Source organism: Rhinoderma darwinii, chromosome 8 (genome assembly GCF_050947455.1).
Source record: "Rhinoderma darwinii isolate aRhiDar2 chromosome 8, aRhiDar2.hap1, whole genome shotgun sequence".
Taxonomy (NCBI): Eukaryota; Metazoa; Chordata; class Amphibia; order Anura; family Rhinodermatidae; genus Rhinoderma; species Rhinoderma darwinii.
In genome coordinates, this window is record NC_134694.1 from 97,911,959 (window position 1) to 97,930,016 (window position 18,058).

The following is an 18,058-nucleotide window of genomic DNA, read 5'->3' on the forward strand; positions in this document are numbered from 1 at the left end:
TGGCTCGTGGCTGGGTCTTCCAGCATGACAATGACCCGAAACATACAGCCAAGGCAACAAAGGAGTGGCTCAAAAAGAAGCACATTAAGGTCATGGAGTGGCCTACCAGTCTCCAGACCTTAATCCCATCGAAAACTTATGGAGGGAGCTGAAGATCCGAGTTGCCAAGCGACAGCCTCGAAATCTTAATGATTTACAGATGATCTGCAAAGAGGAGTGGGCCAAAATTCCATCTAACATGTGTGCAAACCTCATCATCAACTACAAAAAACGTCTGACTGCTGTGCTTGCCAACAAGGGTTTTGCCACCAAGTATGAAGTCGTCTTTGCCAAAGGGATCAAATACTTATTTCTCTGTGCACAATGCAAATAAATATATATAATTTTGACAATGTGATTTTCTGTTTTTTTTTAATATAATCTATCTCTCACTGGTAAAATTAACCTAGCCTAAAAATTCTAGACTGTTCATGTCTTTGACAGTGGGCAAACTTACAAAATCAGCAAGGGATCAAATACTTATTTCCTTCACTGTGTGTGTGTGTGTGTGTGTGTGTGTGTGTGTGTGTGTGTGTGTGTGTGTGTGTTTTATATATATATATATATATATATATGCGCACACATGCATATATCTTTACTGGGCCTATTGTGTTTTTAGACCAGTAATTCCAAAACGCTTTACCCCTGTTATTTTATTTTGTCCGCCTCCTGTGGGAGCCTATATAATCTCATGCCTACTGTTTGGGGATCCCCCAACTTGGTTAAACAGAATATTTGGATTAGTAAGGATGAACTTTTAGAACCACATCACCAAAAATAGCCTGACTTAAGTGTGTCATGTCAAACAGTTGCGCTAAAAAAATAATTCTCAAATTTTGTTTCAAAATACTTTTTAAATCTTTCATTAATCTGGTAACTGATACCCCAGAAAAAACAATGATAAAGGATGTTTTCATGTAGTCAGAGGTTGAGAACTACAAATTACTGCATTTTATTCCCTCCTATACCCAGAATAATTGACTCTCACAACCTCGACTGATTTGTATATCTTGACAATGTCATGCTATTTTTTGTTTGCCTGCGTTGTGTACTCTTGCTTGAGCACTGTATTTGCTGTTCTTTTCTCTCCTCTAGGTGGTGCTTTAAGCTGGATGAAGTGATTCTATTCCTTTTCATTTACATCTCCTTGCTAGGATTTTATCTGGAGGGTCCCTGTAAATAACTGTTTGTGTGTTATGTGCAGTGTGAGTTATTGTTAGCATACTCGCGTTCAGACTTCAATTCCTTTTACAGTAGAACTTTGTGTCCTCATACGCCTGTTTCCATTATAGATTGGCAAAAACGTCTCTATTTCTATATTCGGTAGAGTGGCCTTTAGAGGATTTGAGCAATTTATTAGTCCACTTTTAATATTTACCTGGCCATTACAGTTACTTTTATTTTAGTTTTATTATTTTTGCTAACCACGTGTATCCTGTAGTGCATTGTCTACTGGAGCGCATGTTCCATACTGTCGTTTTCAGTTTTTTTTTTTCTTTTTAACACTTTATTTTTGGTATTGCATGTGTTATATTGCTTAAAATTGTGCAGAAAAGCTGCTAAGTATCTCACATGCATAAAAAAATGCTGTTGGCTACTTTCACACTGCTGGGATAAATGTGGAACAATATTGAGACTTGCCCTTTTTCTAAGCTAAAATACATATTTTGTTTTATTTGCCTTTTGAGGCTGTTCTATACACCGTTTTTATGTATATCCACCATTAGGTGTTGCCTAATAAAGCATGCCATACACATAGGATAACCGGCGGCCAACAGCGATCTACCCTCACTTCCATAAAAGTGCAATTTCAGATAAAGATTTTATTGTAAAGATTGCTAGCACCTTACTTCCCGACAGAAAAAAGGATCTGCGTGTTAAAATTCAACCTATCCGATCCTCATTTCCTTTACAGCTGCCGTCAGGGGCTATTGGGCTGCTTGCATTTAAATTTAGTCAACCAGATCAAACAATTGGGAACCCTTCGGATGATATTTTGTACAAATTATGACCGTTTCATAAGTAAATAATAGAGTAGGCAAAAAAAGGAGAGACAGGCGCTCCTCTAAGGTAATATCATAGGGGTGTATTGACAGGTAGACAGGAGAGTGCACAAACAAGAGGTTCTATATACACTTACCTACTGTGGTTGTGCAAGGTAGTCGGCACAACACCATTTTGAAACCTGTTAAGTGCTTGGACTCAGTTGGTTTGCAGTGGGCATCGGTGGCTGGTAAGAACCAGTAGTAGCCATTGAAAAGGCGATTCCAAACAATGGAGTGACCCTTCTTTAAAGAGGCTCTGTCACCACATTATAAGTGCCCTACCTCCTACATAAGGAGATGGGCGCTATAATGTAGGTGACAGCAGTGCTTTTTATTTTTTTAAAAAAAATCTATTTTTACCACTTTATTAGCGATTTTAGATTTATGCTAATGAGTTGCTTAATGCCCAAGTGGGCCTATTTTTACTTTAGACCAAGTGGGCATTGTACAGGGGATTGTATGACTCCAACCAATCAGTGACCAATCAGCCTCATACACTCCTCTCCATTCATTTACTCAGCGCATAAGGATCCTACTAGATCCTTATGTGCTGTCTTATACTAACACATTAACAATACTGAAGTGTTTAGACAGTGAATAGACATATAGCCAACTACCGTGTTTCCCCGATAGTAAGACACCCCCGATTGTAAGACGTATCGGGGGTTTCAGGGGGGTCGGCTAATATAAGCCGTACCCCGAAAGTAAGACATATATCTTACTTTCGGGGAAACACGGGGGTATTGCCGCCTCCTGCCCACTTCCGCGCCGCCCCCCTCTCCATACGTCTCAATCAGCGGCAGGAGCACGGCTGTTATACACAGCCTGGCTCCTGCTGCAACTGCCGGAATCGAAGCGCGCGCCGATTCCGGCAGTTTAACCCATTAAATGCCGCTGTCAATAGTGACAGCGGCATTTAATGTGTTTGACAGAGGGGGGAGCTCCCTCTGTCACCCGATCGGCGCCCCCGCAAACAAATCGCGGGTCGCCGTCGGGTTTCCATGACAGCCGGGGGTCTAACAAAGACCCCCAGGTCTGCCTTCAGCATCTGCCTGTTAGGCGATGCCGGAGGCATGACCTAATAGGTTGCCTGTCAGTTTTACACTGACAGGCAATAATGCTTCGGTATACTAAGTATACCAAAGCATTATATATGCGATCGGCACATCGCATAGTGAAGTCCCCTGGTGGGACAAAAAAAAAAAATGTAAAACAGTTAAATAAAGTTTGTGAAAAAAAAAAAAATAATTCGACAATTTTTTTCCAATATAAGACATACCCCGAAAGTAAGACATAGTGGGGCTTTTGGGGATAAAAAGAAAGTAAGACACTGTCTTACTTTCGGGGAAACACGGTAGTCAGTGTGCCTTAGGCCTCATGCACACGACCGTAGCCATGTTCACGGCCATGATTTTCGAGTCGGCCGGCTCGGACTGTCAGCCACGAGCCGCCCGCAAATCGCGGGCCATGCACATGGCCCCGGCCATTATTTTCAATGAGCCCGGACCGCAAAAGACGGACGTAATAAGGCATGTCCGTTCTTTCTGGGCTCCCGGGCCATGCATGGACTGTAAAAACTACGGTCGGTTTGCATGGCCCCATAGAAATGAATGGGACCGCAATTCTCCCATGGATTTTCGGGGGAATTGGGGCCGCAAAAGCACGTTCATGTGCATTGGGCCTTAATGTTGCATATAAGTTGCGCTTTGCCCCTGCAACTTTTATGCGTACCTCAGTCACACGTCTTATTCTCCACTACAGGAAATTACATCGTAGACTCACGACTGACTTGCGACCATGACAGATGCATTCAACTAGCATTAATTGTCATTGGAGGGCATCTAATGCATGAAAGTTGCAGCAAAAGAAACTTCTTCTAAAGTTTAACGCGTTGATACGGTGGCTTCAGTCACACATTTGTTGCGCAACTCTTATATCTGTTTAGTCGAACGCTAGACTCCGGGCTAGAGGATCCACCATTTGTGTGGTGGCAGCATAGTAGACATTTGGAAAATTGTCCCGATGTGCTTAGGCCAGGAGACTTGAAGTTTTAGCTGCAACAGCATTTTATGACTTTTTTGGAGTCTTTGATTCCCTGGAAGTCCCTCTAGGATCATCTAGAAGTCCTCGAATGTTGTTTCTAAAGGACAATGTCATGCCTAGTATGTGGTCTGAGGAGGCGGCACATGACGTAGGGATTCTCTCCTCTGTCATGCACCGCCCCCCCAAACCCAACACTAGACAATCTATGTTTAACCCTTGATTGCTCCTTTAAATTAGTTTCTGATGCTTCCCGTCTATAAAACGATTACGTTTGTACTTCTATATTTGGATAGTGACCGTGTTTTCATGGCTCAGGGGCTGTATTTACGAGCATTTTGCGTTTATTTTTTTGTTGCAAGCATTATTCCATGCAGCGCAAATACGGTATTTATAGCTATTCTTTAGGTTCCAACTCCTATTGAAGCTGATTCGATATCTTTTTGTTATACGTATGAACAGTTCTGTGAAAACCTATTTACAATTATTCATTTTAGTGTCTGGATGACTGGTGTTTATCTATAATATTGTACATATGAGTCTTACAGTAAGATGACTCCTACAGCATCTCGTATTCTATCTTATTTTTTATTTGTCTATTGTATCCAGGTGAAGTAATTTACAATGACAAGCACATACATAGTGGAGATAGATTATCATAGGCAGCTGGATATCTATTGCCTTCACTAGGACTGGATTGCAGAGGATCTTCACATGTACTGGACATAGCCATGGTAATATATACAGTAGATCATATAGAACACATGGCCGTGGTATTGCAGGGCACACAGTCAGTAGGGGGCTTCTGTAATGAATCCGATGCTCTTTTGTTTGACAATTAGCTGGTGCACACCATCCCTTTCTGTCGAGTAGCCTGAATTGCATGTTTATCCGCTGCCCCCAATCTTGCCATCAGTCAGCAGACAGACCCCGGAGCTGCAGAGTAGCCCCCAGATGGACACCTGCATGCCTGGCTTCCCTGTCACTACTTTAGGCAATTTGTGATCTGTACAGGGGGAGGGGGGAGGATTGAATCAGATTGTTGATAACGTCCCTACAAGGACTGCTATTAAGAGCACGCTTCTCTGCTGCAGAAGACTGAGATATCCCTGAACCTACAGCATGTTAGCCGGCCAGGATGATTCTCCTCCAGAATGTGGCCAAAGACTAGGGATATGAGCGAGCCATCACAGCCGTGCACTATGCAGACATGTCCAGCCCTTCATCTTTGCAATTTTCCGTCCCAGTGAAGGATTAAAAGGACTGATTTATATATTTATTTTTTTGGTGTTTTTCTCCCCCCTTCATAATGGCAATCTTGCATTGTATGACCAGAGCTTGCTCCAGAGGAAGACAGGCTGCTGAATTTAGCCACTGATCACTCACTAGCCCTGGCCTAAGGCTATGCTGAGATTTCTATCCCATTTGTATTGTTGCAGCTCAAAGGAAGATTGTTCAGAGGATGACAAGTGTATTCTGAGTAGGTATGTTTTGTTTTATGCAAATCGCCCCCCCCCCACCTCTTTCCCACCCTCTGTATTGGATAGAAATCAAGCTTAGATCCGTGGGTGCTTGATTAAAGTGCTGCAGTGTCCTTAGTGGAATTCCATTACAATCAAGATTTTATTTGCATTTGCTATCATTTTAGCTGCTTTATAATAAAGCTGCATTGTACTGCTGTGTGCAGTGCGGGGTTGACTTTTTTTTTTTTTTTTTTCTCCTTCTCCCATCTCCTTACTATCCACTGCAGTCAACGCTTCCCTGACGAGGTGGCACTATTGTTGAGGTAGAACGATAGACTCATCAGATCGCTTTAGGGGACAGGAGGATTTAAAAGGCAATGCCTGGCAACCCCATTTTACAGATTGCAAGCATCGGTTGGAGGGCATTGGCAGTCATTTACTTGTGTGCAGAGCGGCAGCAGCCACTGCCATGTCAGTAGTGTGTGGGATGGAAGTCCTAGTCGGTAGTCTGTTATGGAAACGCTGTTTGCTGTTATTGTAGTACCGTGGTGACAACATGCCATTGAAATGGAAAACCAGCTCTCCTGCTATCTGGAAATTTCCCGTTCCCGTGCTTAAAACATCCAGGTCATCGCTGCTTTCTCCAGCATACATGTAAGTGAGAGACATGAGGAAATCTAAGGTGGGCTTTCATTCAAGGGAATACCCTCTGGGCAAAATGCAGCACTGGCATTTTGCATTATTCTAAAGTTTGTTTTGTTTTTTTGTTTTAAAAAAAAAAAGCAAGACGTTGCAAGCGAGATTCATGGAGAGGAAAGTTATTCTCGGATGTAATCTATTATTCAGATTACTAGGATTTAATTAGTGGATTTCGAAATATTCTGCAAAAAAAATTACATTCATTATTGGGTATTCGACATTGAAAAAAGGTCCATCCTTAAGCTTAGTGTAAGTTTCCCTAAACAACCATTGGTGTTTCAGTTTGTGTAAGGTGGACGGATATCCTATACCTTTTTATGGTTTTTCTTTGGGCAAACCATAACGGCCATTGTTTGACCGGTGATGTGTCCAGTTTGTGTACCGTGCCAATAAACCTTCATAAATCATGTGTACTCATGATTTATAAGACGTGACCAGGTTTACTGTCCTCCTATACCTTTTATTAGTTGTATGTAAAGCGGAGCATGTGTGTCTGTATAGCTACTGCAATGTAATGCTGTGTTTCCAGTTTGTGTCTTGTACTTTTTATGAACCATTTCTTATGTCTTTGTAAACTATAATATTCTCTTTTTCTCTAATAATATATCTAATGAAGTTGTATTCTATAGAGCAATCCGGTTCTAGTTTTCTTTCTACAATAGTATTTCCGTAAAGCATGTGGAGCCATAAGCGGATTCATGTGGTTATAAAATGTTGTATACACATGCGATGTCTATGCATAACCTTTATTGCCCCTTTCATGACAAAATTATACCTATATGCTCAAGGTGTCTGCAGTGACCTTCTAGGATACAAAGTCTTCCTTCAAAATCTTCGATTCTTTGCACAGAATCTGAAGATTCACATGTGACTGCGGTTAACCCCAATATTACACTTGGGGTCTTCACACTAGAGCTGGTTTACTAACTAAAATGACTTTTTAATCCTTCATACGGTTTTTTTGTTGAAATAAAAACCCTGTCGAACGCTATAGTCAGCTCTACGGTGTCAGGACTGTCAAACAGCTCCCCATATCTCAGCTTCCAGAGGGGAGAGTGAGCACCGGAGTTTATAGTTCTTGAGCGGAGTTGTATATTTATAATGGAGTTAATTATATTGTCACTACTTTTATACAGTTCTGTGCTGTTACATCCATGACCTTTTCAATCAATTTATGTTGTAGATTATCCTCATTGTCTTTTGAAATTGTCATGCAACAGAAGAAGCAGAATGCAGGTGCTGCCCAGTGTGGTTAATGGGTTAAGATGAATGACGCCAAGAAAGGAGCCCTTTACCGCTAGACAGTGTACAATGACAGCTGTGTCGCCCATCTTCTGCATTTGTTATAATGTTAGTGAGGGGATAAGTCACGTTACGGGAGATTGGTTTATTAACCCTTTGTTGGACCCCTCCGTAATCGCTGATCCATTGACTCGTCTGGTGAACAGAAACCAAACACTATGGTATTAATGCTTTGCTGCTCCTCTGACTTCTCCAGAGACTTGGTTCAGTTGGGTTCACAAACATTATTCACCATGAGGAACAAAAATTCTGCTTAGATTAATTGCAAGTTAATTTGCGTAAGACTGTAGACCGTTAGATTTAGAGATAGACTTCACTTTATATAAACTAAAAGTGCAGAATATCTGGCAGAAGCAAACCCTTTATCTTGGTACTCCTGCATTGCTACATTCCCCTGTGCAGGTACCGGTTTAGGATATATTCTAGGACTGTGTACGTGGGTGGCCAAATGCATATATTTCTGCGTATTTCATGAAATATGAAGAAGCCATATACATGTGGTGACCACAAAAGCCTTCAAGGCAAGGTGTCAGTTCAGAGAAGTCTTGCTCATTTCATAGTAGGCGTTGTGGTCAGCTACATTTGACGTCTGTAATACAAAAAAAATATTTGGTATCTGGTTTGAATTTTCCAATGTACAGGGTGTAGTATGGACAGTATTGGTGTTGTAGTCCAGAACCACCCATCATGTGTGTCATCCATGGAGAGATTCCTTCTACTCCTTTCTTGATGTTTTTGAGCTTCTTCCTGGACCAAACCCTTTCCCTGTACTATTTTATGGGAGATACATCGTTCCTTTCATACCAACCAGTATTGTTCTGGTGTTTTCTTAATTTTGCGTTAATTGGCTATTTTTTTTTTTTAGTAGATTACCCCGTGTGTGTGTGTTGTCTTGTGTGCCCGTGACCTAATTTTCATGATGAGATGCCACTTGGGGCCATGTACACTTTTTTTTTTTTAATTTCTGGTCCTTATGACCTATTTTCCTTCGGTCTTAATTTTATGCATCGTTTCTTGAAGCACCAGTTCTAGTACTGTCTTTGTTAATACTATGGAGTCCATATAGATCGAATGTTGGATGTGTCTGGAACCTTCTGGCTGTGCAGCGTGTATGTGATCAGTCTTCAGTGCTAGCAAGTGTGGTCGGATCATCCACTATATACTATATCCAGCAGTGAGGGCCAGTCATCTCCATATGGTGTCTGCTTTTGGGCTTTTTTTTTTCGGGTTTGTACGTTTTTCTTTAAAAGTCCTGATATTGACCGGTTAAGCAGCATCTCAAACAGTTGCTCCTACATCTCCTCAATTTGCGGCAGCCTCCTGCTGCTTTAATTTACGAGAACACCCTCCTTCTTCCTCCTCTTGAGGTTAGGGTAACACAAGACCGTTTTTGAGCCCAGCATATAACTATTGGGGATGTTTAATAATTATTACCCCTTATGCATGTAGATACATAAGGGTCTCCATGTCAGCTTGTTTACATGGCACCATGGATTAGTGTCTGCAAAATAGACAAATGCATGGCGTTTCCACTGCCACCTGTGTACACGAATAAAGAGTTGCTGCATTTTCTCAAGAGGTAAAACTCTAGGTACAAAAAAAGTATATATTCTATTGCTTCAGTTGCACCATAGTAGACATTCCTGCTGGGGTAGGGCCAAGTAGAGTTCCTAGTTCATCTTCATGCGTTATTGATGCAGTGTGAATCTGTCGTCAGCTATTAGAAAATCGGAACAGGAGACGAGCCACTAACAGTTTGATGCTTTGTTAGAGTTGGGAAGATCATTTTGGATGTTTGAACCTATGGGTGCTCTGGCAAAAATGGCTAATCATGGATTAAAGTGTAGTGAGACAGAAACTTTACACAAAGGATTTGAGGTTCCCTTATAGGGTTAAACTTATGCATACTAAACTCCTCCTACTATATAGCTCCTTGAGGCAGATTATAGGGGGGCTGAAGACTGTGCCGATCATCCAGCTGAAAAGGAGTTTGGAGAGGAGCGTTGTAAGTTAGAACCCTGTCTATCAGCTGGTATAAGCCAATAAAAAAACTTTGAGAAGACTTCCTGAGATTCTGACTTCAGCTTCAACTACTGCTCCTAAATGTCCCCAAACTCTGGTTCGCTTAGGACGCCCAAAAAGTGCTCCTTTCTAATGATGGTATCAACTCTCCAAACGCCATCCAAAACTTATATATCAAGCATGGAGCAGATACCAGCATGGGCCGTTACACAAGGACCTCCTCAGCAGGACCGATATATACGAGGAGGAGCACAGCCATAGCCCTACAAAATGACCTCCAGCGGAGCTACTGGTGTGCATGTTTCTAACCCAACTGTCGGAAGCAGACCCATGAGGGTGGCAAGAGGGCCCGACTATCTGTAGTAGGACCTGTGCTCTCAGTCAAGCACCGTGCAGCTCGATTTGGCAGAGAACACCAGCATTAGCAGGTCCAGCAATGGCACCTCATTCACACTGAACTCTTCTGCCAAATCACAAAGAAAAAAACCAAAACTTGGTGGATCTGTCATATCCATTATGGATGCTGTTAAAATGGAACCCATGACATCAGTGTGAATGGAAGAGTTCGCAGTACTGTTCAATAACTCATTGACGTGTGGTGCTGCATTCAGATGAGGTTGCTATTGTTATTTTGCATGTATTTAGTGAAGCTAGCCTGTCTGCACTTGCAGCATGTGAGAACCGAAATTTAAAGGAAAGCTCCACTTTGTGATCCCTGGACTAGTAATTTGCATGGGAACATAGTAAAGGTCTGCGGCATTGCTGTCAATGCACATAATGCCCAGTATAGAGTTGGGTTTCCTTGGGCCCAAGAGGAAATGATTGTGAGGGCCCAGCCTTCATCTATACAGAACATGTGCACATCATGACTAGAGGGGAAGATCGACACTGCTATGCACCACCATTCCAAAGAACATAACCTGGGAAAACGTTAAACTGCGTTATCATTGCACACACAGGACATATGATCAATGAAGTCAAATAGAAATAGACCCTTGTGGCAAGTAATCGTCCTCAAATGTGGTGGTCTTCTGATGGACGTTTGGGTCAGTTTCTGGGCCCAGTGTCCGTTTGTCCTTATTCCTCGTTTCCAAAAATACATCTTTTAGATGTGTAGTTTGTCTGCTCTGTGTGTCTTCCATTATGACAGGTCTCCACATTGCTTTCACATAGATCATTAGGGTCCTGGCCTTCGGCTACATGATAAATTGCCATGGGATGCGTTTCCAAATCCTCACTTCTACAGTCATTTTACATTGCAGCTTATGATATTGATTTGTATAATCTCTTTGCTACCTTTTAAATTAACTGGGGTTGCAGCTTGATGTATCATCCGCTGACTACCTGTCCCCAAAAATATATTCTATACCTTGTTCTATATGCAGTTCTTGTTGTTTTTGCTAAGCCCACTCTCTGCCAGCATGAAAAATGAAATGCATTATACTAAACGTAATGTTTACGCGCTGTAAGTATTTTTATTATGTACATTGTGTTGCTATGCCCTGGCTTTGCTTCTGGAAACCTTTTTGGGTATAGAATATATCTATCTATATTGCCATTCTACACCAGGACGTTTCTTTTATGAGGTGTGGTTATCCGTTCTATAATTGTGTGCTGTAATTTGCTTTAACTATAATTAATTCCAGCACGCAGAACCAGCATTGTGTACAAATATGTAAGGACTGGACAAATCCCATAGCCATGCTGCCAAATCACCTTGAAAGCTGGTGCCTAACTTTTTGGGCTGTTTTCTATTCGTCTATGGGAGTTTTCACCAGCCAACCTAAATTCTCTTAAAGGAAAACTCCAGATATACTGGGCTCTGTTCATCAAAACTGAGGTATGTGCACACAGGGCAGATATCATGTGTAAAATGTACACCGCGTAACCGCCCTGGTCCCTGCAGGGAATTCCGGCTTGAAAACGTCACCAAATTGTGGAGCAGTTTTTCGTCCGGAATTTCCTCTATGGAAAACTGCACGTAAAAACAAAAAACGGTATACTTGCCCGTAGCCATGGTTACACGTTCGTTGGATGTCCCGCAGCCCTTACTCCTGGGATTACGACCTGAAACGTCATCCCAGGAGGCCACCCTAGAAAAAGCACAAAATTCTGGGTAAGTATAAGATTATTTTTCTTTTATTTGCAAATTAGACACTTTTCTGCTGCAAAAATCGCAACATCTATTTGTTGCGGATTTTACCTTCACATTGAATTAGATTGGGAAAACTGCAACAGAAAGCAGAGAATCCGCAGCATAAATTGACATGCTGCAGATGAAGAAAAAAAAGCACCACAGATCAATTTATGAACAGTTTTTTCCGGTGTATATATATATATTTTTTTAATGCAGAGTGTGGATGAGATTTGTTCAAATCTCATCCACTTTGCTGGTACTGTGTTACACTGCAGATTTTCCGCAATGAAATACGTTGTGAAAATAGTGTTTACGCTATGTGTGAACCCGGCCTCTGAAAATGAGTTGGTGTCTGGTTACTAAGATTGACTGACTGCCCTGCACTAATTATTGATAAACAACGTCTCCGTTCTTTGGTGTGTTTTTTTTTTTATTTTTTTTCAATTTTTCTTTGATTCGTGTCATGTACCTTCCTCTCAGGCCCTGCACATTATAACATAACTAGACGTAACACATCCGTTTTCCCCAGTGTTCCTTTAAGTACTATGGTTATTTTAGCAGTACAAGACCTCCATTATTGTGCCCGAAACCCCTAGGCCTTATTAGTAGCCTATACAATCAAGGTAGAGCACAATCCTAATTATCATGAATGGTAACACTAGACGAGGTGCACATATAAATACACAAAACCTGAAATAGTGATAATTGAAACAAAAAAAAACAGAGGCATCCAAAAAAGGCACTAAACTTCCACTTCAAATTTAATACCAAAAGCTTTATTACAAACTAAGACCACACTAAGAAAAACTATTTAAAAATAATCCTAGTACCGGGTCTATCCTAATAAGGACCCTCCCTGATGGGCTCACCCCACTACATATGGGTAAACGTAACGCATAAACCTCAGAAGTTAATAACCAAAAAATATAAACAAATACATTCATACTTTGTGTACCCAAAAAAGCATTGTCCGTTCTAAAACAAATTACCAAAATTAAGTGCATAGTGCCATGATTTACTAAATAACACGAAAAAAAAACCAATCACTTTTGTCTGTATAGCAGTGTGACCTACAGGAAAAGGAATACATATACATAAATAACTAAACCATTGATAACCACTATGTGCAAATGAGTAATACGGGAAAGGTTGTGTGTGATCATTTGGGATTGCTCAAATTGGCAACTTTACCCATATATAGTGATGGTGGACCATTGGAAAGGGTCCTTCTTATTGGGATGTATCCAGTACTGATTATTTTTAAGGATGTTGCCTTGGTTTATTATAAAGAGTTTATTGAATTTAAGTTGAGGTGCCTTTTATTTTGGACGTCCATTTTTTTTTTTTTTTTCAATTCTCACTGTTAGTATATGTTCACACGGCTTATTTTCGGACGTTTTTGGTGCCGTAAACGGCCGACAAATCGGAAGCAGTACGCCTCCAAACATCTGCCCATTGTTTTCAAGGGGGAAAAACTGCGTTCTGTTCAGACGGGCCACTTTTTTACGTGCCCGTTTTGAAAAACGGCTGCGAAAAAGTGCATGTCACTTCTTGGGACGTTTTTGGAGCCGTTTTTCATACTCTATACAAAAAACGCCACGAAAAACACGACTTTGAATACAAAAGTCTGAATCAGGAGCTGTTTTTCCTTGAAAACCGCTCCGTATTTTCAGATGTTTTTTGTTCTGTGTGTGCACATACCCGAAGTCTGAGTTCACATGGGGCGGATACGCTGCGTAAAAGCACGTGTTTTTATCCACCCTGTGCGCAGCAGGGAATTCCTGGCGAAAAATGGCACCAAACGTTTCATCCCAGGAGAACGCTGCAACCTGTGATTGGCTGCAGCGTCGGTCTCATGGGATGAAGCGTCATCCCAGGAGGCCGGCCCTATGACATCATCCAGATCGGCTCCTTGGGATGACGTTTCATCCCATGTGACCGCCTCTACAGCCTGTGATTGGCTGCAGCGGTCACATGGGATTAAATGTCATCCATGGAGGCTGGCCTGGAGAAGTATAAGGTTTTTTTTTTTTTTTTTTCTGTAGCGTTTTTTGCGGCGGAATCGCTGAGAACCCGCCACAAAAAAAGCAACAACTATTTGTTGCGGGTTTTACCTCCCCATTGACTTCAATGGGGAAAAACCCTTGACCAATAAGCAGCGTTTACGCAAATACAATTGATGTGCTGCGGAATTAATAAAAATTACGCACCGCAGGTCAATTTCTAAGCGTTTTTTTTTCGCTCAGTATTTACACATTTGTTTTATCTCATCCACTTCGCTGCTACTGTATTTGCTGCCGATTTTTCGCAACTAATTGCGTTGCGGAAGTTCCATAGTATTTACTCTACGTGTGAACTGACCCTTTATACAGTATGTCTAATTGGCGCATATGGATGTCAACGATGGGTGTCTCTCACTCAGGTTGTATGCCTTGGCACCTGATCTCCTGGTATGGGATTATGAGCATTATAGGAAAAGGGTCAAGTCACATTAATTGGGGGGGGGAAAAGAAAATAAATATGTTGTCCTATTGTGCCATTACACAAAGTATTCTCATATCGCTTGGGTATGCCATTTCAGTGATCGGTGGGGGGACAGACTCCTGGGACCCCCACTGATTCTGAAAATGAAGGGGCTCCAGCACTGATTTAATGCTGCCTCCCGCTCTTGTATTCACTGCACAATGGCGCTCCTGGCCACCGGCTCTGAAGGGTACTCCAGCCTGGCCTTATTCACTGGTATGGAGCTGTGTTGCAGCTTACTGCACAGTGGGTGGCCAGAAGCACATCTGTGCAGGGAAAAAAACGAAGGGGCCGAGGTGCTGCAGAGTCTTCAATCTCTGGATCGGTGGGGGTCCTGGCAGTTTCCCCCTCACTTATTGCAATGTGACAGCATAAAATCTTGATGTCTCGTACAGGATTAAGTGGTTGATTTTTAGCCTAGCTGCCTCAAAACCATCTGTGCCGTTCACCGCCCCCATGACCACCCAACCAGTGTGGACACCAAGCCTGCAGAGCGGTATCCAACACACCTATAACGCAGACCAACCAAACAGTGCTGTACAGTATAAGACACCCAGTCTCCAACCTAATTGTAGGTGTAAGTCGCTTTACAAAAATGATTCTGCCCAATCTCCACCCCTAGTGTATTCTAATTGTAGTCTAGCAAATACGTTGAAGTTGCCTTGCAGCTCCGCCAGCAGAATACAAGCTGTTACAATGTATGAGGTTTTTTATTTTTGTTTTGTTTTTCTTCCCCCTGTTACACAACCATTTATCTTTCAGTGTTCATTTTGTACTGATGTCCAGAAGAGAAGTGGGAACTGTCCACTGCAGCTGTCATATCAGAAATGTTTGTAAAAAATTGCAATTGATCCCCTGTCCTGACCGCTCTTGTCTTGCCCATGTCTATACAGCGTATAATGCCTGGCTGTTTTCTAGTGACCCCAATTTGTGCTCTTTAGCTGTACGTTGTTTTCTGTCAACATATTTATCTTGAGCATCTAAAAAGCGTTAGGGAAGTAGATGCTTCCTGAACACCTTCTTTCCGGTTTTACTCAAGTTACCGCAAGATGAGTCAGTTAACTGTTGCAGTGTGACGTTTATGTGTCTGACTGCTCTGTATTACATTTAGTTGAGTTATTGAGCCGTGGGGCTGAGCACCTTACCCTCCTGCCTTTGATGCAAGGTAAGACATTAGGAAAGATGGGAATACAACGTTCTTGTGTGTCGTTCTAGGGTTTGTGGTTTAGCAGGACCAATGTGTTTTTTTTAACTTGGGTAACGTTTACCTAAATTTAACACATGATCGATAAGAAAATAGATTAGAAACTGACTATGGATGTCGCCACACCATGTCCAAATACATTCGTTAGTGAACATTTTTGCAAAGCAATTGTGTAAACTGTATTAAATTAGATACTTTTTTTCCATGTTCCCACAATTTCCTCAATAGACTTTGAGGTAAGTGGGGTTTTTTTATTTTTTTTTCCTCCTCTTGTAGCCAGACTATGAAATCTCCCATAGACATTAATATAAACAATTCAAAAAGTTGAGTGCTAGAAGCAAGTTTCTAAGCACATTGGCTGCCTGGAGCTTGGGATTTTTCCATCTCCTCTTTTGGAGCGCATAATTAACGTCTTCACTTGGCAGCAGGGTTTTGGGGTTGGCAGCTAATATTCTTTATACCTGTTACTGAGGATTTATATTATGAGATCGTTTTGGTGTTTTTATTGAAGGCTCGTTGGGCTTTCAGAAACCGCCTGAATTTGTAATGAATCTGCACAAAATAATATGTGTTAACCTAAAACCGTTTTTGTACACCATTAATTGGTGTAGATTATTGTGGAAAAGCCAGGCGTAACGCTGGGGATGGAGGGAGACCATGCCAACAAAAATTAATTGTTCTCACATTCCCCATTTATATCAGTGTGCTTTTATCCTCTCAAACCTGTATGGCTACTAGTGAATATTGGTAGTAGACTTTCTACAATTTATAATTTCTAATGTACAGGGTGGGCCATTTATATGGATGCACCTAAATAAAATGGGAATGGTTGGTGATATTAACTTCCTGTTTGTGGCACATTAGTATATGGGAGGGGGGAAACTTTTCAAGCTGGGTGTTGACCATGGTGGCCATTTTGAAGTTGGCCATTTTGTATCCAACTTTAGTTTTTTCAATGGGAAGAGGGTTATGTGACATCAAACTTATCGAGAATTTCACAAGAAAAACAATCGTGTGCTTGGTTTTAACGTTACTTTATTCTTGCATGAGTTATTTACAAGTTTCTGACCACTTATAAAATGTGTTCAAAGTGCTGCCCATTGTGTTGGATTGTCAATGCAACCCTCTTCTCCCACTCTTCACACACTGATAGCAACACCACAGAAGAAATGCTAGCACAGGCTTCCAGTATCCGTAGTTTCAGTTGCTGCACATCTCGTATCTTCACAGCATAGACAATTGCCTTCAGATGACCCCAAAGATAAAAGTCTAAGGGGGTCAGATCGGGAGACCTAGGGGGCCATTCAACTGGCCCACGACGACCAATCCACTTTCCAGGAAACTGTTCATCTAAGAATGCTCGGACCTGACACCCATAATGTCACCCATAACTTGTAAATAACTCATGAAAGAATAAAGTAACGTTAAAACCAAGCACACCATTGTTTTTCTTGTGAAATTCTCGATAAGTTTGATGTCACATAACCCTCTTCCCATTGAAAAAACTAAAGTTGGATACAAAATGGCCAACTTCAAAATGGCCGCCATGGTCAACACCCAGCTTGAAAAGTTTCCCCCCTCCCATATACTAATGTGCCACAAACAGGAAGTTAATATCACCAACCATTCCCATTTTATTTAGGTGTATCCATATAAATGGCCCACCCTGTACTGCAAACCAAGCAACACCTTGGAATTTTTTGAATTTTTTTTTTTTTTTTTTTTTTTTTTTTTTTTGCCCCACCTATTTTGGGGTGCAAACGTATTTTTTTTAATTTTATTTTTTTGTCGCTATTAAATAACTGCATTAAAGAATATGAACACCTTTTTGAAACAGTTAAATTATTTTTTCAGTGTGATTTGTGCAACTTTCTAATTTTTAACAATTATTTTTAATTTTTTGAGATGCAGCTGCTTTGTATCCTGTATACAGAGCAGCTGTGTCTTGTGCTGAGACCTGAATCTGTTAGGTCAGCGGCAGTGACCGTTTCAGCGACAGCGGGTCCTGATCCACCTCTTATCGATCACATCTAAGTTATGAACTTAGATGTGATCAGTAACCGCTCAATCCTGCGTGTTCGACACGTAGAACCCGCTGTTCCTTAACCCATCAGTGCCGCTGACCTGACTGATACGGGATACAAAGCAGCTGCATCTCATAGTAATTTTTATATATATAAAAAAATAACTTTTTCAAAGGTGTGCATAGCCTTTTTAAGTTTCTATTTGTTTTCTCAGGTTGTTTTTTATTTGTGTAAGGCCTTATTTACATGACGGGGTCTGAGTGTCAGCCGATAAAATCGGCCGATTTGGGCCGTTTTTTCCCGGCCGGTTTGCATCCGCTCCGGGCCGGCCATATCTGGACAGTGACATCAGCGGTAACTCCTGAAGTGGAATCTCCATGTGGCCGGTGATTCCACTTCAGGAAAAGCCCCTGGCGTCTGTGTCCATTTATGGACACTGAACGTTTTACTGGCTTCTCCTGGTGTGGAATCCCCAGTCACAGAGTGTTCGGGGATTCCGCTTCAGGAGTTGCCCCTAATGTCACTGTCCATATATGGACAGAGACATCAAGCGCTCTGTC

General features: G+C 41.6%; 1 protein-coding gene and 1 long non-coding RNA gene across 8 annotated transcripts in view; one reads left to right on the forward strand and one right to left on the reverse strand.

The window, feature by feature from the left end:
* The window catches only part of LOC142658775 (uncharacterized), a 322,308-nt gene that overhangs the window by 152,294 nt on the left and 151,956 nt on the right, over positions 1-18,058 (reverse strand). The window lies entirely within an intron of this gene.
* KLHL13 (kelch like family member 13) overlaps positions 1-18,058 on the forward strand; it is a 74,160-nt gene that overhangs the window by 17,217 nt on the left and 38,885 nt on the right. Inside the window, exons 1-2 of one of the 7 annotated variants that reach the window (XM_075835970.1) lie at positions 4,840-4,858; positions 5,460-5,608. The exons of 2 other annotated variants lie outside the window; for them this stretch is intronic. In XM_075835970.1, the coding sequence (XP_075692085.1) occupies positions 5,529-5,608 (80 nt within the window). In that variant the 5' untranslated portion in view covers positions 4,840-4,858; positions 5,460-5,528. Of the gene's footprint in view, positions 1-4,839; positions 4,859-5,459; positions 5,609-5,696; positions 6,242-18,058 lie in introns of those variants that run through there. 4 more of the 7 variants (XM_075835968.1, XM_075835969.1, XM_075835973.1 and 1 more) reach the window with 4 other exon arrangements.